General features: G+C 42.2%; 1 protein-coding gene across 2 annotated transcripts in view; it reads left to right on the top strand.

Moving 5' to 3' along the window:
• EPAS1 (endothelial PAS domain protein 1) overlaps nt 1–15989 on the top strand; it is a 147038-nt gene that overhangs the window by 56129 nt on the left and 74920 nt on the right. Inside the window, exon 1 of one of the 2 annotated variants that reach the window (XM_043543791.1) lies at nt 15688–15728. The exons of the other annotated variant lie outside the window; for it this stretch is intronic. Coding sequence (XP_043399726.1) covers nt 15691–15728 — 38 coding nt within the window. The 5' untranslated portion in view covers nt 15688–15690. Of the gene's footprint in view, nt 1–15687; nt 15729–15989 lie in introns of those variants that run through there. 2 annotated transcript variants of the gene reach the window in all.

A 15989-nucleotide genomic window follows, 5' to 3' on the forward strand; every position in this document is an offset into this window, starting at 1 on the left:
TGCTGCCACGTGTATGGAGGAAGGAGAAGGAAATTCCTTCCATCTGATTTGGCAGTGTGGACACACACTGTATTTTCAAAGAAGAATTGACGTTTCTTTGTTCATAGGGTTAGACCCATTGTAAGTCACTTTGTTTCTAATCTGTCTTGTGTGTCTTGTCTTTTTTCTGTCCTCTGTTCGGAGTTCAACTTGCACTCTGGTTTATAATCCTGTGGTCCGTTTCTATTTAACCTGGAGTTCATGCCTCTAAATTATCATTTTAAATAGGCCCATTGAAATGATAGCATTTGTATGGAAAAGCCCACTGGTCCAGAATCTAGGATGGACACTGAAAGCTGTTCAACACTGGGCCATCATATTTTCCTGTCCAATATTTGAATGTCTCCAAGAAACCTGTGTGTTTTTTTTCCCTTGTACGAGTATTTAAAAGAGGGAAAAAGGCGAAGTACCAGTGTGCTAAAAATAAGGGGAAATGCAAAATCTTAAGGAACTTAGGCAAAGAAAAATTCTGGTTTGATAAGCAAGAGGAAAAGTAAAGTGTCTGCTAAATGGACCTGACACTTGAAAGATGACTTTGTAAATCATTCTCCTCATAAAGCTGTCATTATCACAGAGATACTGGGTTAGTGTGTCCTTGGTTTTTGTTTTTGTTTTAAAATAAATCATATGCTGGGTCATAATGAATGAAATTCATCTCTGTGCAGAGCCCTAGCACAGGGCCTATATACCATGTATGTGATGTTTTGGGGTCTTAATTGAAAATTTAGTAGTATATTGAGTTTTGCTGTCCCTTTGCACAGGGATGAATTTCACCCAGTGTGCTTTCCAAAAGAGTTTTTTCCTCCCTTAAGGATATTAATTGTTCAGTTTGTTAAGCTGAACAGTAAGATTGCTTTTATCTTTATTTCTGTGAATGTTATAAACAGTTTATTGAGACAATCTGTGAATCTCTTCAATATTTAGATGCACTATAAAAGATGCTACAGAGTTGTTACACTTTTGACAGGCATTCTCATGGACGTATGAAAAAGGCTGATAAAATGAGAAAACAAAACTTTAAATACTTGACCTCTATTAAGTAGATATTGTTGGAAAAATGTTCTGGCAGGTCGTCCAGTTCTGCTATCAAATCTTCTGTTGTTGTTTCTTTAAAATCTCTAGTGATCATCTTAAAATGCTTTTTAAAAATAATTTCCGTTTGAAAAGCTAACATAAAAGTGCAACATATGGAGGAAATGCTAACAAAAATGTGGAGGAACAGTTTGTGCTTTTTATGTATTGTGGGGGCTTATTTCAATAATGCTGAAAAATAAGTGAAATGAAAGGATGGAACTTTTTAATATATGTTTGTTTTTCTGAGGTGTTTTATTCTTTAAATATTCATTTAGCGAAAACTACATTTTAAGCTTCTAAGAAAAGTGGAGTTTATACATAGATTAAGTAGAATCTACTACTGTGCATTTGATCATTTTATGAAATTGTTACTGAACACATTGAATAATGCAAATTAGCTTTGTAAAAATCAAAGAGCTCAGAATTCCATCTCTTTCACTGTTAGCATATCAGTATGTGCCAGTGTTGAAGGACTTAAGCAAATATTTCTTCATCTAAAAGAGAGAGACTTTTCATTTTGTTTCTGTTTTATAAGCTGTAAAAATATAGTTTTTTGTAAGTAACATCTTCTCTAGCAGCTGCAGCCTGTTCTGTACAGCATAGTTAACTGCACCATTATTTGAATATAATTCAGTAATATTACATCAGTCCCAGCAATGTTACTTTTGGATTTAGCTTGTATCACAATGTGTACAGTATGCTCTTTATATGCATGAAGTTGAAAATTCCTTTGCACTTCCATTTCAAACAGGAGCTGTGGTGCTGTTATTTCTCAGTATATCCCATCTTAGGTCTCTGTAATATCCCAGTGGAGACTCCTCATGAAAAAACAATTATTTTTGGCACCGCATGTACTTTCTCTAACATTATTTTTCTTCTTTCCTTGCTGTTTCTCTTGAGAAGCAGTAGTTTTTGGAACAACCATTCAGGCCAGCTGATTAAATAAATAAATAAATTTAGCAAAGAACAAGAGAAAATAAAAGTTTTTATATATATTTTTCCCACCAAGACCACTGCTATCAAAGGAAAGGAGGCCCATGGGATGCCTGCAAAACTGTATGTGCAGTCTCTGTGACTCCATCTGAATAGGCACATTGGTCCTTTTCTTGGAGCAACCTTCTGTTCTGGATGCATAACTGTGTGTGTTTGTGTGTGTGTGTACATGTGCAACTGTGTGCACCTTTCTGTGTGTGGATCTCAGGCTTTCTGTTTGAAGTTTGGCAGTTACACAAATTAGAACTGAAATAATTTAAACACAAAAGAACTAGGGCCAGATGCCCACCAAGTACAAAAAAGGAGTAGCTATGCAGTTTTACCCCAGCTGAGGATCTAGGCCATTATCGAGGCCCATCCCCCTGCCCTGCCCCTTCCCCCAAGGCCCACCCCTTATCCACCTCTTCCCCAGGCCTCTCCCCTGCCCCACCCTTCTGCTACGGGGCTGGGCTGGGAGCTGCTGTAGACTGACAGGGAGCCTGCCAGCAGGTAGGAGGTAGCCTCGGCTGAGTACGGGCAAGTGGGGGTTAATGACTCAGTGCCTCTCCCTGCCCCGTGGTAACCGGACTTTTGGTGTTGGGTCAGTACATCTAACTGTACACTGCCAGGTCCTCTTTTCGACTGGACTTTCCAGTCTAAAACTGAGCGTCTGGCAACCCTACCTGCAGAGGAACATAACAATAAACAAATTTACAGGCAGAAGACTTTGCACAAATTCTGTTACATAATATGGGCCTAATTGTAATTTACATCCAATTTGAGACCTCTTTAAACTTCCAGAGTGGTGTAAATGGGCTTTAGTGTAAATGAGAGTCAGGCCCTAAATGTAAATATGTGCTCTGTGGTTTATTTAGCATTAGCAAATGAAGGCTCAAAACGAAATGGTTGCAAAATATTAATCCCTACTGGGTATTGCATACAACTGAAACAAATTAAGTAAAACTCTCCCATCTCTGACGCAATGGTATGACAGCCATGCTGCTCTGTGAGACCAGAATTCTTGAGTAAAGTCAGGTGTTTGCTTCTGGTATCAGTGGAACCTAAGTAATGCAGCATGCTTGGTCTGCAGGGCCGAGAAAGAGCAGGAAGGTGCCAAAACAAAGTGTTGTATATGGCTCCTCTGCAGCTGGCCACCGTTTGGTTGGAGTGGCTTTAAAAACTTCCAAGAAGATTGCACAGTCTCTTCCATCTGGAGGACAAATGTTCCAATGGTGTCAGCAGCTGGAGAGGGGGGGGAAACGGCCTTCTTAGGGTATAGCTACACTTAAACAGCTACAGTGGTGCCGCTGCAAAGTTTCAGTGTAGACCCTTCCTACACAGATAGGAGGGGTTTCTCCCACTGGTGTTGGTAATCCACCTCCAGGAGAGGCGGTAGCTACTTCGATGGAAGAATTTGTCTGCCAGTCTAACGCTGTCTACACTGCAGCAGCGTATTATCGCCTAGGCCTAGGGCGGCAAATTTGCAGGGGCGGCAAATTTATAATAGCAGCATTTTTGTAATCGCAGTCTCAGTGACACCACGATTCTACCAATCATAGCGCGTATGGAAACCACCCACGACGGCGCGACGCCGTTTAGTCGGCATACTCGCGAGAACCCTAAACGTTAATAATATGACTGGAAGGAAGAAATGAAGCGGTTTTCAGTTAAAAAAAAATGCTCTGATAGCAAAAATGCGCAAAATGTATTAGTTAGTGCCAACAGTAAGACAGAAAAAATAGTTGAAAGTAGTAGTGAAGTAAAAAGTGAAAATACTGGTGTTGATATTGAAAATATTGATGTGATTAAAGTACGTATTGAAACTAATGAAGAAATTCCGGCTGTGGTTAGTGTTGAAGAAAATGCTTCAAATACTAGCCCGTCAGAGACTACCAGGAATCATGACGATCTGGATATCTTTGACAATACTGCAGAGATTTGCGGATCATGTCCATCAGAAATTCAATCTGACATTGAAATATCTACCATAAGTGACGACCCGGCCCAATGGATATTGAATGATGCTACAATTGAGTATATATCAATGCATGGTACTAAACAAAATATCAATAGTGATTTTACTAACTCAAAAAGACAATATACTTATAAAATGCATGTTCTAATAAACAATGTGTTCGAATGACATCTCTTAAACAGTGAAATAAAGCCACGGCAATATCTTATATATTCGGAGAGCAAAGGAGCCGTGTTTTGTGCCCCATGTCGATTATTCGGAGGGATCTCTAGTCTGGCAACGAGTGGATACCATGACTGGAAAAACATATCAGCTCGACTACATGAACATGAAAAAGCAACTGAACATAAAGTGTGTGCACTGGCAATGGTGAAGAGAGGCAAATTATCAAGAAGAATTGGTACGAATTTAAAATTTCAAATGGAAGAAGAAATTATTTATTGGAGAAATGCGTTGAAGAGGATTGTAGCAGTGGTAAAGAAACTTTCAAGCAGAGGACTTGCATTTAGAGGTAAAGTGGAAAAATTTGGATCGACTTATAAGGGCAGTTACGTGATGACCCTTGAGCTTGTCGCAGAATTTGATCCATTTTTAGCATATCACATTGCATGTTACGGGAAATGAAGGTTGAGGTAACGTATCTTATCTTTCATCCTATATATGTAATGAACTTATAAAATTAATGGTTTCAAATGTGATCTCAAATATTATTAAAGAAATAAAAGAAGCCAAGTATTTCTCGATAAACGTTGACTCAACCCCCAACCCATCTCATGTTGATCAATTGGCTTTTATACTGAGATATGTAAACGATGATGGCATACCAGTAGAGAGGTTCCTTTGTTTTTTACCAAATACTGGCCACAAATCAGAACAGTTAGCTGATGCTGTACTTTCAACTTTGAATTGTTATGGATTAGATATCTCAAACTGCCGTGGCCAGTCATACAACAATGCCACTAACATGTCTGGTGTATATAGCGGGTTGCAAGGAAGAATAAAGAATATAAATCCTTTTGCTGTGTATGTGCCTTGCTCTGTGCATTCTTTAAATCTGGTTGGAGTATGTGCAGCAGAAAATTGTCAAGAAGCATCTTCATTTTTCTCAACTGTCCAACATCTTTATTCATTTTTTTCTGCCTCTACTCAACGGTGGGATATATTACTATCTAATTTGAAGCCAGTCAGTAAAGTAATAAAAAGACTTTCTGAGACTTGATGGTCATCTTGAGTGGAAGCTTGTCATAATTTGAGTGAAAACTGGAATGCCATAATTAAAGCCTTAAATACAATAAAGGAAGATGCAACTGAGAAACCTGTTACATGTAATGAAGCTGCAGGCCTGCAGCGAAAACTCAATCAACTTGAGGCAGCTTTTATGGCTGTATTTTGGAGCTCACTCTTGGATTGATTTCATATAACTAGCCAAAAACTGCAAAATGTTAATATAGATATACAGATAGTTGTAGAACTCTACAACTCACTAATAGGATACATTAACTCTATACGGGACTTGTTTGATATGTATGAAGAGAAAGCCAAAGAAAAATCTGAAATTGAAGATTACAAATTTGACACAAGGTGAAAAAGAAAGCGTAAACTTCAATCTGATGAGACACGCGAAGGTGACGTGGAAATGTGTGGTAGAGATAAATTTAAAGTAGATACCTTTTTAACAATACTAGACCTTGTATGCTCCAAATTAAAACACAGAAGTAATGTGTATCAAGAAATGTATGGCAGATTTCAGTTTCTCGCTAACATTACCAATACTTCAACAACAGATATAACAGTTCACGCTAACAAATTACAGCTATGCTACCAAGGAGATTTAGAAGAATCATTCATGAATGAGTGTCTACATTTTCGATCGTATTTGGAAGGTGTCGAAATTCCTGAAAATGAAAATAAGTCAATTTTAAGATACTGCAGCCTTCTTCGAAATCGAAACATTCATTCCCTGTATCCAAATATTGATATTGCCTTCCGAATGTTCGTTTGCATACCTGCTACAAACTGTTCAGCGGAATTATCATTTTTGGCATTAAAAAGGGTGAAAAACTATTTGAGGGCTAATCTCAGTGAAGAAAAATTAAACTCCCTTTCTCTCCTGATAATTGAAAAGAATCTAACAACTTCTCTGGATTATACAGAATTAATTAATAAGTTTGCCGCTTAAAGGTGTTGGCATAAACAAATGTAACTACTTACTACTCTCATACTTTTATTTCTTGTATCTACATAAAATAAAAAATAAATATTTGATATACACCTGACCCCCGCTTGAACGCGGGGTTTTGGATCCATGCGCGTTCCGTGCTGTAAGCGAAATTGTGCTATACAGATGCGCGTTCAAGTGAGGGTCCGCTGTACTTGTAATTTTATTTATAATAAAACTTGTAAATTTTCAATTATTTTAATGATATTTACATTCATTTTAGTTCAAACGAATTTGTAAAAAAGCTAAAACAAGTTCATATGGGGCCGGGGGCGGCAATTATTTCAGGGCCTAGGGGCAGCAAAATCATTAATCTGCTACTGCTACACTGTGGGATAAATTGGCTTAGCTATATCTCTCGGGATATGGATTTTGCACACTCCTGATTGCTTTAACTGTGCTGATATAAGTTCCTAGTGTAGTCTCTGGTGACTGAGGAGCCTCTGAAGATAAAAACATTATTAGTATTGAAATGTCAGTAGAAGTCAATGGAGCTAGTCTCATTTACACCCGCTGCGGATCTGGCCAAGTATTTATTGACAGTTACCTTATATTGTTATCTGACACATCCACTCAGAATAGGAGCCGTCTCTGGAAACTGGCAAATGTTGAGCCTATAGCCACTTCTTATTTCAGTTTTGTTGTATCTAAAATGTTTTGCTTCTGATGTCACTATTTGATCTATATCATAACTGCATGTGTTTGCATAATAGCATGGCCCAGGCTATTTCTACCTGTGTGTTTATATGGTATTGATTTCAGAAGGCTTGCATGGCTATAAGTGTGGATAGAATTTGACCCTCTGAATTTAATAGTGTATGATTAGGAACGGTTTGTTTGTTTGCTTGCTTTTTTTTTACATGATACAATGTTTCATAAGCCTGGTCTACACTAAAAAGTTAGGTCGAAGGAAGCTGCCTTAAGTCAACCTGTTAATGTATGTGTCTACATTACCGGGTCCTTTACATTGACCTAAGTTGCCTCTGATGTTGACTTATGTAATCCACCTCTGAGAGCGGCGTATTGCTTAGTTCGATTTTCATGGGTGGACTGCGAGGTAGGGAAGACGCAGCATTGTGTAATTTGACTTAATTGGCCTCCAGGTCGTACCCCACAATGCTCATCTGTGACCGCTCTGGAGAGCATTCTCAACTCTGCTGCACTGCAGCCAGGTACACAGGAAACAGCCCCTCCCCCGCTATAGCCCCGGAAACTTTTGATTTCCTATTTCCTGTTTGATCAGCATTGGGACGGTGCCAGCTTGAGCAAAGCTGATCATGGAGACTACATGCCCCTAATGTGCTCCAGCCTGGTCTGCTCAGGAGGTGGTGGATCTCATCGAAGAGTCTGTGCAGGCAGAGCTCCGATCCAGCAGAAGAAACGCTGACATCGATGCAAAGATTGCTTATGAAATGGGGGAGAGGGGCTACACAAGGAACACACAGCAGTGCCATGTGAAAATAAAAGAACTTCACCAAGCATACCAGAAGGCAAAGGAGGCAAACAGTCGTTCTGGTGCTGAACCCCACACGTGCCGGTTCTGCAACAAGTTGCATGCGATTCTCGGCGGTGACACTACCAGCACCCCCACAAGCAATGTGGACACCTCTGAGGGGTGTGTGCCTAGGGACAACAAGGAGGATGATATGGTGGATAAGGAAGAGGAGGAGGAGGAGAAGAATGGGAGACAGTTGAGCGGTGGATTCATTCTCCGAGAGCCAGGAAATATTTTTAACCCTGGAGCCCTGTGGGTCACAGTGCTGGGAAAGTCACCTCTGGGGAGTCTACAGTTACAATGAAAACCCAGTTAAACTTTAGCGGGCGCACACACATTCGGTGGTACTCCATGTTTACTGTGAAGAAAAAGCGAGGTGCTGTGGCTCTCTGCTTACAAGAGGCCGCTCCAGCTATGCAGAGGGCGGCCCAGGAATCCCCCATGGATATCGCTAGGAAACTTTCCTGGAGGTAGTACTCTGCAATTCTTTGCAGAAGGTTTCTTGGCAGGGCAGTCTTATTTCTTCCACAAAGGTAGGACACTTTCCCACGCCACTCCTGAATTAATTCTTCTGGCATCATTGCAGTGCACAGCACAGCAGTATAAGGACCGGGTCTATACCCAGACACTTGCAGCATCTCCTTTCTTTCCGCCTCTGGTACCCCTAGGAGACAAATATCACATAGGGTCGCTTAGGGGAAACAGGGGAAGTTCTCATTAAAAGTGCTCTTACACGGAAAAAAAAAGGGCATGTAGACCCACACCATCCCCCCACATTCTGGATCGCCAGACCATGTGGCCGCTAATGTGCCTTTACTGTGCTCGGCATAGGTCAGCAAGTAGTTTAAAGTGGCTAATAGGGAACTGGGGCCCTATATGAGAGATTACGCATTTGGGAGTGAAAACGTCCCGCTCCCCACCTGTAAACAGCTTCCCGTCGTGCTATGGGGAAGGGCCATTGTTTGACTAGCTACCTTTGCTCCTGACATGAGTCTTCCATAAATTTCATTAAAAGTGTGGTCACCCATGACCCAGGAGGGCCTACTCACCATGGCTGGAGCAGCAAAATGGCACAGTGAACAGTTACGGATTCTGATTATGTTATGGCTTGCACCTAGTATAATAAGGTGGGTTTTTTTCTATGAAAACGGCCTTGCTTTGGAAACATTTTATTCATGTACAATGGCTCCTTTATTTTTTTTCCCCATGACTGACAGCTGGAAATGTCCTTCAGCGTGTCATCCACACCTGAAAGCAGACTTTCACTGATTAGAAGGAGAAGAAAGAGAACGTGGGAAGACATGTTTACTGAGATAATGAACGCCTCTGGGACAGCTGACCCAGAGCTGAGAGCGTGGAGGATTTCACTGTCCGAGGAGTTCGACATGGAAAGCAGGAAAGCTTCCAATGAGTGAGAGCGTGCGGTTCAGGATGAGATGCTTTGGATTATGAGCGACCAAGCAGACATGTTGAGGCATCTGGTTGAACTGCAGGAACAGAAGCAGGAGGGTAAAGTCCCTCTGCAGACCTGCTGGACAGTCAGCCAGCATCGCCTGGTACAGAATCAGCCTCCCCCAAGTGTTCCAGGAGGCATGGGTGAAAAGTCCATTATCCCTTTCACTTAACGCAGGAGGAGGGTTCAAGGAACAGAAGGTGCCCATTCACAGACCTTTGATGGTCTGGAATGCGTTGTTACGTTACACAGCTGAAAATGTTTCTCCCGTTCCAACTTTACAACCCCTTTTCCCCAAGGTCACCTTTTTTTTTTTCTGTTCTGCCTCTTTATTTATGTTTGTTAAATAAAGTAAATTCGAGAATTCGAGAAATAAATGTTCTTTATTGAGTAGAAGCAATGGGCTTGGGCGGGGGGTTGGCTTTACAGGGACAGTGATACAAGTCAGGTGAAGGTTTGGGAAAGCACAATGCAGACAAGCAGCTCACATTACTGTGACTCATCATTGAAACTGTGGATATTTCTACTGCTAGTTCACACCAAACAGTTTTGTTGATTATCTGGTGTAGGCAGGGGCACTTGTAGTAATGTAAATGGAGTTGCATCCACCCATACCAGCAATGATCTTGGCTCTTTGTGTCTTAAAGGTGGCTTTTTTCCCCTTAGAAAGCAGTTTCCCCTACTCCTTGATCCTGCAGTAATCACAATGCTGAATCTGTGGCATCGCAGTCAATCATTGTAACACACTAATGTAATGGCATTATAACATCACTTTGGGATGGATTAGAAGGAGAAGCTGGGCTAACAGTGCAAATGCACATCTTTGATAATGATCATCCGATCATTTGCATCAGATGAAGTGAGCTGTAGCTCACGAAAGCTTATGCTCAAATAAATTGGTTTACTCTCTAAGGTGCCACAAGTACTCCTTATCTTTGATAATAGTAAAGAACAAGTAGCCGTGTACCTTCAGTATTATATACACTAAATGTCTCTTTCTCAGATTTGATCCATGTGTAAAAGGGGAAATTAAACTGTTAAACTATATTAGTTTACAAGGATGTGCAGAAATGTAAAGTTGTTAAAGCAAGGCCATTTAAAAAAAAATCAAATGGCTGTGCTTGCATTTGTTCACGTTGTCTTAAAGTTTAAGCTCCTTTATACTCTTGGTGCTGTTGAAAGATTTTGTGTAATGAATAATTATCCTGTGTCACAAGAGTTAGCAACTGAGCTCAGCAACCCAAGCCCTAATTTTTAAAATATTTGAAATACTGATATTGAGGGCTACAATTGTTTCCTCTTTACATGTAGTTTCCACTTCACTCAAACATTTCACTGCCGCGCCAAATGCTGAGAGGCATGTCAACAATAAAGAATTGCTTAAATGCTCATCAAATTTTGATGGCAACCAAAATAATCCATCAGTTCTAAGACAATTTTATGTGTTGACTACTTGACCAAAATTCTTACCAACTTTTCTGTGACTTCGCCTCTGTTGTTGTGAAGATGAATTGTACAAATTCATTTCTGGTATAACTCCATTGAATTAATTAGTTTACCCCAGGAATGAATTTGGCCCAATCTAACTTGCCTCCCAGCATAGTGTGTTAAGGTTCATATTAGTCTGAAGGATTCAAACTGGAGTGGGGATGGAGGAGGAGTGCCTTTTGTTTCTCATTATATGTCTTTGCATGCAGCACAAGAATGAGGTGGAAAATGCTAAAAAGAGAACCATTTTCTGTAGTCATTCTAGCTGGCACAGTGAAACTATTGCCTAAAAAAGCCAGCAAGCCAAAATACTAAACAGCTGGAAAGAAATTTTCAAGGACATTAAGTCTCTGAAAGATCTGGGCATGATTCTGATTCCAAGCTATAAATCTACTCACTTCAGTGAACTTAGCCTGGGTTTACACCAGGGTAATTGAGATAGGATCATATTCTTATGTGCATAGTTTTCCTCTCTTTGAGTGGTCATTTATTCCCACATGCCTACTACTGTATAGGATGCATTTACATATATATACTTTCACTGTGCACGTAGGGTTGCCAACTTTCTAATTGCACAAAACCGAATGCCCTTACCCCGCCCCACCCCTGCCCTGAGGCTCCACCCCTTCTCCGAGGCCCCACCCCGCTCACTTTATCCCCCCTTTATCCTCCGTTACTTGCTCTCCCACACCCTCACTCACTTTCAACAAGCTGGGGCAGAGTTTGGGGTGTGGGAGGAGGAGAGGGCTCCAGCTGGGGGTATGGGCTCTGGGGTGGGGCTGGGGATGAGGGGTTGGGAGTGCAGGCTCTGGGAGGCAGTGGAAGGGGGTTCTGACCTGGGACAGGGGGTGGGGGTACGGGTTCCGGCCAGGTGGTGCTTGCTTACCTCAGGTGTCTCCCAGTCCACAGCACAGCAGGGCTAAGGCAGGCTCCCTTTGGCTCCTGGGAAGCGCAGCCAATGGGAGTTGTGGAGCCCGAGCTTGGGGCGAGGGCAGTGCGCAGAGCCCCCCGGCCACCCCTCTGCCTAGGAGACAGAGGGACATGCCAGCAGCTTCCTGTGGACTGCATAGAGCCTGCCTTAACCCCACTGTACTGTCGACCGGACTTTTAGCAGCCCAGTCACCAGTGCTGACCAGAGCTGCCAGGGTCCCTTTTTGACTGTGTGTTCCAGTTGAAAACCGGACACCTGGCAACCCTATGCACATGGTCTATATATAAAGAGATCAACAAACACACAGACTTATGATCTTTGAAACAAAGTGGTTTAATGAGAACAGTATTTATGTTTCCTTTGTGGAGATATGAGTAAATGGACTTGTGTTAAAAAGAAACTTTCCTCTCGAGTTCAGCCTGGATTATTCAACAAAGGCTCATGTCCAGACATTATTTATTTGAAATATGCATCCATAGAAACCTCTAACATTATCTATTTGAAGAAATAATTAAAATGATGTTTCCAGAATCAGGGAGCATCATAGTGTACATTTAGGATATCATTTTCAATTATTTTACTTTTACGTTCAAGGTTTTACCTGCTGTTGTAATGTGTAGAGAAAATACACTATAAATCAGGGCCCTAATCCTACAAAGACCTGAAGAATGTGCTTAACTTGATACGCTGTGGGTGAGATCTGCACCCCTGCTCCAGCCTCTTCACGCCAGCTAAAAGGGGCTGGAATGCTGTAAAGAAGCCCTAAGAGCAACTCTGGTCAGAGGAGGCTTTCCTCAGAGCTGGTACTTTGGAAAACAGCCATAAGGCCTCTTCTGAAAGACCCTCCTTGCAAGCCCGGGGCTAGGAATAGGTGCTGTAGGGTGTGTTGGGCTGTACTGTAACACACAGCACTGCAGGAATTCTTAGCAGTGCTGCAGCCCGTAGGGCAACCCCATGGAGGATGTTTTAACAAAGACACTGGTGTCTACGTTACTCTGGGGGGGGGGCGGGTATCTCTGTTCACCAGAGCAGCCCAGATATAAGTTGGCAAAGCCACTTTAGCCTCCCTGCTTCTGGGCTGAGAGTTCTGTTGCACAAAATCTCACCCGGTGAGTAGTCCCACTCATCGGCGGTGCGTATAATAGGCTGGGGAAGGCTGTGCCTCCCCAAACAGCCCCACGTGGCCCTGCCCACGCTCCACCTGGAGGCCCCCTTCTGCTTGCCACTAGTTGTTCCAGCCCAGGCAGGCTGCTCCTCTTCCTGAAAGTTGGCTGGGGCTGGAGCTAGGACGACTGGGACTTGGGATGGCGGGGCTGCCCCAGGTGCTAGGTCTGCACTGTCCAGCACTCCAGGGGCTGGCGGAGGGGGGCTGTGTGCCACCCACCTGGTGCTCTGGGGCTGGAGGTACTTGGGTGGTCTGGGGTTGGGGTGGCTGGCGGCCGCAGGCGGGGCTCTGGCCATCGGCATGGGAAGGGTGTGGGAGTGGCAGGGCCTCAGGCAGAAGGAGTGGGCTGGGCCAGAGGGTAGCCTCCCCAAGCCCATGGTTCACCCATCGCCCATGGTCCCACTTATTAACAGGGTGAAGGCCTGGCCCCATTGAAGTCAGTGAGAGTTTTGCCATTGACTTCAATGGAGCCAGTTTCACACACAGTGAAATGGGGGTTAGGAGCCTCCAGCACCTTGTAAGATTGGCTGTTGATACCATCTTGTTTATGAAGTGGCGATATTATGGTGGAAACAGCAGGGTGTGGGGTATTGCAAGTGTTTTTTTCAAACATCTTCCTTTCAAAGAAGTTTCTCTTGAGTCCTTGATGGTCCACACCCATTCTGCAAGCTGCTCTGTGATTGATTCTTTCCACAAAGACATCCGGAGTAAAATTTTAACATAACTGTATGCCAGAGGTATCAGATAAGAGCTGGTGTTGTGGCTGCAAGTTTGGGCCTTATGGAGTACTAGTGATTTTAACCACAGGTCCCACAAACCTCAGTTGGTATTGCCCACATGGTAGGATGTGTACATCCAGAATATGTCAGCAGATTGAAGCAATTTTTTTTCCAGTCATTCACAAACCAGTGGAATTTAAGGCAAAATTTTGCCCACAGATTTGTGCAGAGAGGTTACATTGAGGTAATCTGATGGCAGAATGTAGCCCTTAACCTTAAAATAGTGGTCAGAATTAAAAGGAGACATGCTGATTTACCTGCAGATGGATCCACATGAAATAGTCTACCTTGAGCTGAACAGCCTTCATATTGGCTCAAGAAGGCCTATCACATGCTGGAACATAGTCTGTGCCTTCATCTGAAAAATGAGGATGGTTGGGAGCAGAGTACAACTTCTAGGGCCACAGGCCTGTGGCCTGCCTTTTGTTCACCCCTGTTCTTACCCTCTACTGCAGAGATAAAGCACACCTTTTCCTATGTGCTTTCAGATTAGGTAAATAGTTGACTTATCTGAAAGCAGATCTTAACAATACTTGCCTAGCTTCTGAGTAATTCTGTGTACAGACCTGTAGATTAGCTGTCGAGATTGACTGATTGCTACAACGAATGGCTGCTGTGAGATTAGGATCTTTAATCTCTCTGAATACAAATAATTGACAAATATATAGTGCTGCATATTGAAAAACTATCCTCAGTATCATGATGTGAGTCCAATTCCTATTTTATTACAATTAACATAGATTTAAAAGTAGAGGTTGTGAAGAAAAGCAATACAACACAAAAACATTTTGTTGCTTGGAAAAGTGTATTTACAAAGTGGGTAGTGCAATTGCTGGTTTTCAAGGTGAACCTGCATTGAAACTGTCCTTGCTAGACACATTTCTCAATGGCTGTTTTATCTGGCATTACAAACAGCCTCTAAAAGATGTTAAATGTGTTGTGCCAAACAGTTTTAACTTCAGATTAAAAGACTCAATGATCCAGAACCATGGTTGTGGCTGAGTTATTGATAGTACCACTCAGGAGGGGAGGGTGTAAAAGGTGGCTTTGTACTTCTCTGACCCAAGGCTGGCTGTGTGCTAGGCTCATCCTACCCTCTAGACCAGTGGTTCTCAAACTTTTGCATTGGTGACCCCTTTCACACAGCAAGCCTCAGAGTGTGACACCCCCCCATATAAATTTAAACCATATTTTTTATATTTAACTCTATTATAAATGCTGGAGGAGAAGCGGGGTTTAGGGGTGGAGGCTGTCAGCTCATGGACCCCCCACATAATAACCTCACGACCCCCTGAGGGGTCATGACCCCCAGTTTGAGAACCTTTGCTCTAGCCGTTCATAGAAATTAGAGCAGTTTGTGGGCTACTCTAAATTACCAAGATAGACAATAGCCTCAAGGGCCATTACAATAGTCAGGGATCATTGTGGTGTAGAGAAGCCCTAGTCATATCCCATTTACCAGTAGCCATACCCCTTATTCTGACCACAGTGAGTGGAGGTGGCATAAGATCCGAGTCTGCACCACTGGAGTTTGCCCCAGTGCTGGAGCAATCCTCCTGAGACCAGCCATGCTGGCATTAAGGTCTCTTTGCATCATGTGCACACTGCAAAGCAACTCAAGTACAGAGGAGAATTTGGGCCTGTATTTGCAGTTGCTAAAATTCTAACTTTAACTTTTTGCATTTCAAGTTCCACATAACTGCAGAGTTACAACACATGACTATAATAGATTTGTATTGATGTTCTTTTGTTTATTATTAGAATGTATATCCAAATGATCAGAATGTGGTGACATACTATGAATATGGATGTTAAAGAAATTAACTGCTCCCGTAGCCCAGGGTCATTAACATCAAAACTGCTCTTAAATGCCTTTGATATCTTTAGTGGAAAATACAGTGAGGAGATTTATATACAGTTCGGTGTGTATATAAATCTCCTCACTGTATTTTCCACTGAATGCATCCGATGAAGTGAGCTGTAGCTCACAAAAGCTTATGATCAAATAAATTGGTTAGTCTCTAAGGTGCCACTAGTCCTCCTTTTCTTTTTGTGAATACAGACTAACACGGCTGCAACTCTGAAACCTTTTATATCTTTAATGCTTGTGATGATGCCTTCAGCTGTTGATGTAACGAGGTATGTCTGCATAGCTGCATAAAAAGCAAGATGTCAGTGCTATAAACTTTAAAAAAGTAGGGCTAGGCTTTTTGTCTGTGTAACTGTCTTTCAGAAATATATGCCAGGAATTTTCATGTAAAAAATTACAAATCCAATAACACTCAATTACAAGCTTAATAACATATTAGTGCTTCATACATGAGAGAGGATCTGTCCCTTCTGCAATTTAAAAGTGTGTGGAAGATTACAAATCTGACTTCCCCAAAGAGTCGATCTGTT

Source organism: Chelonia mydas, chromosome 3 (assembly GCF_015237465.2).
Source record: "Chelonia mydas isolate rCheMyd1 chromosome 3, rCheMyd1.pri.v2, whole genome shotgun sequence".
NCBI classification, from domain to species: domain Eukaryota; kingdom Metazoa; phylum Chordata; order Testudines; family Cheloniidae; genus Chelonia; species Chelonia mydas.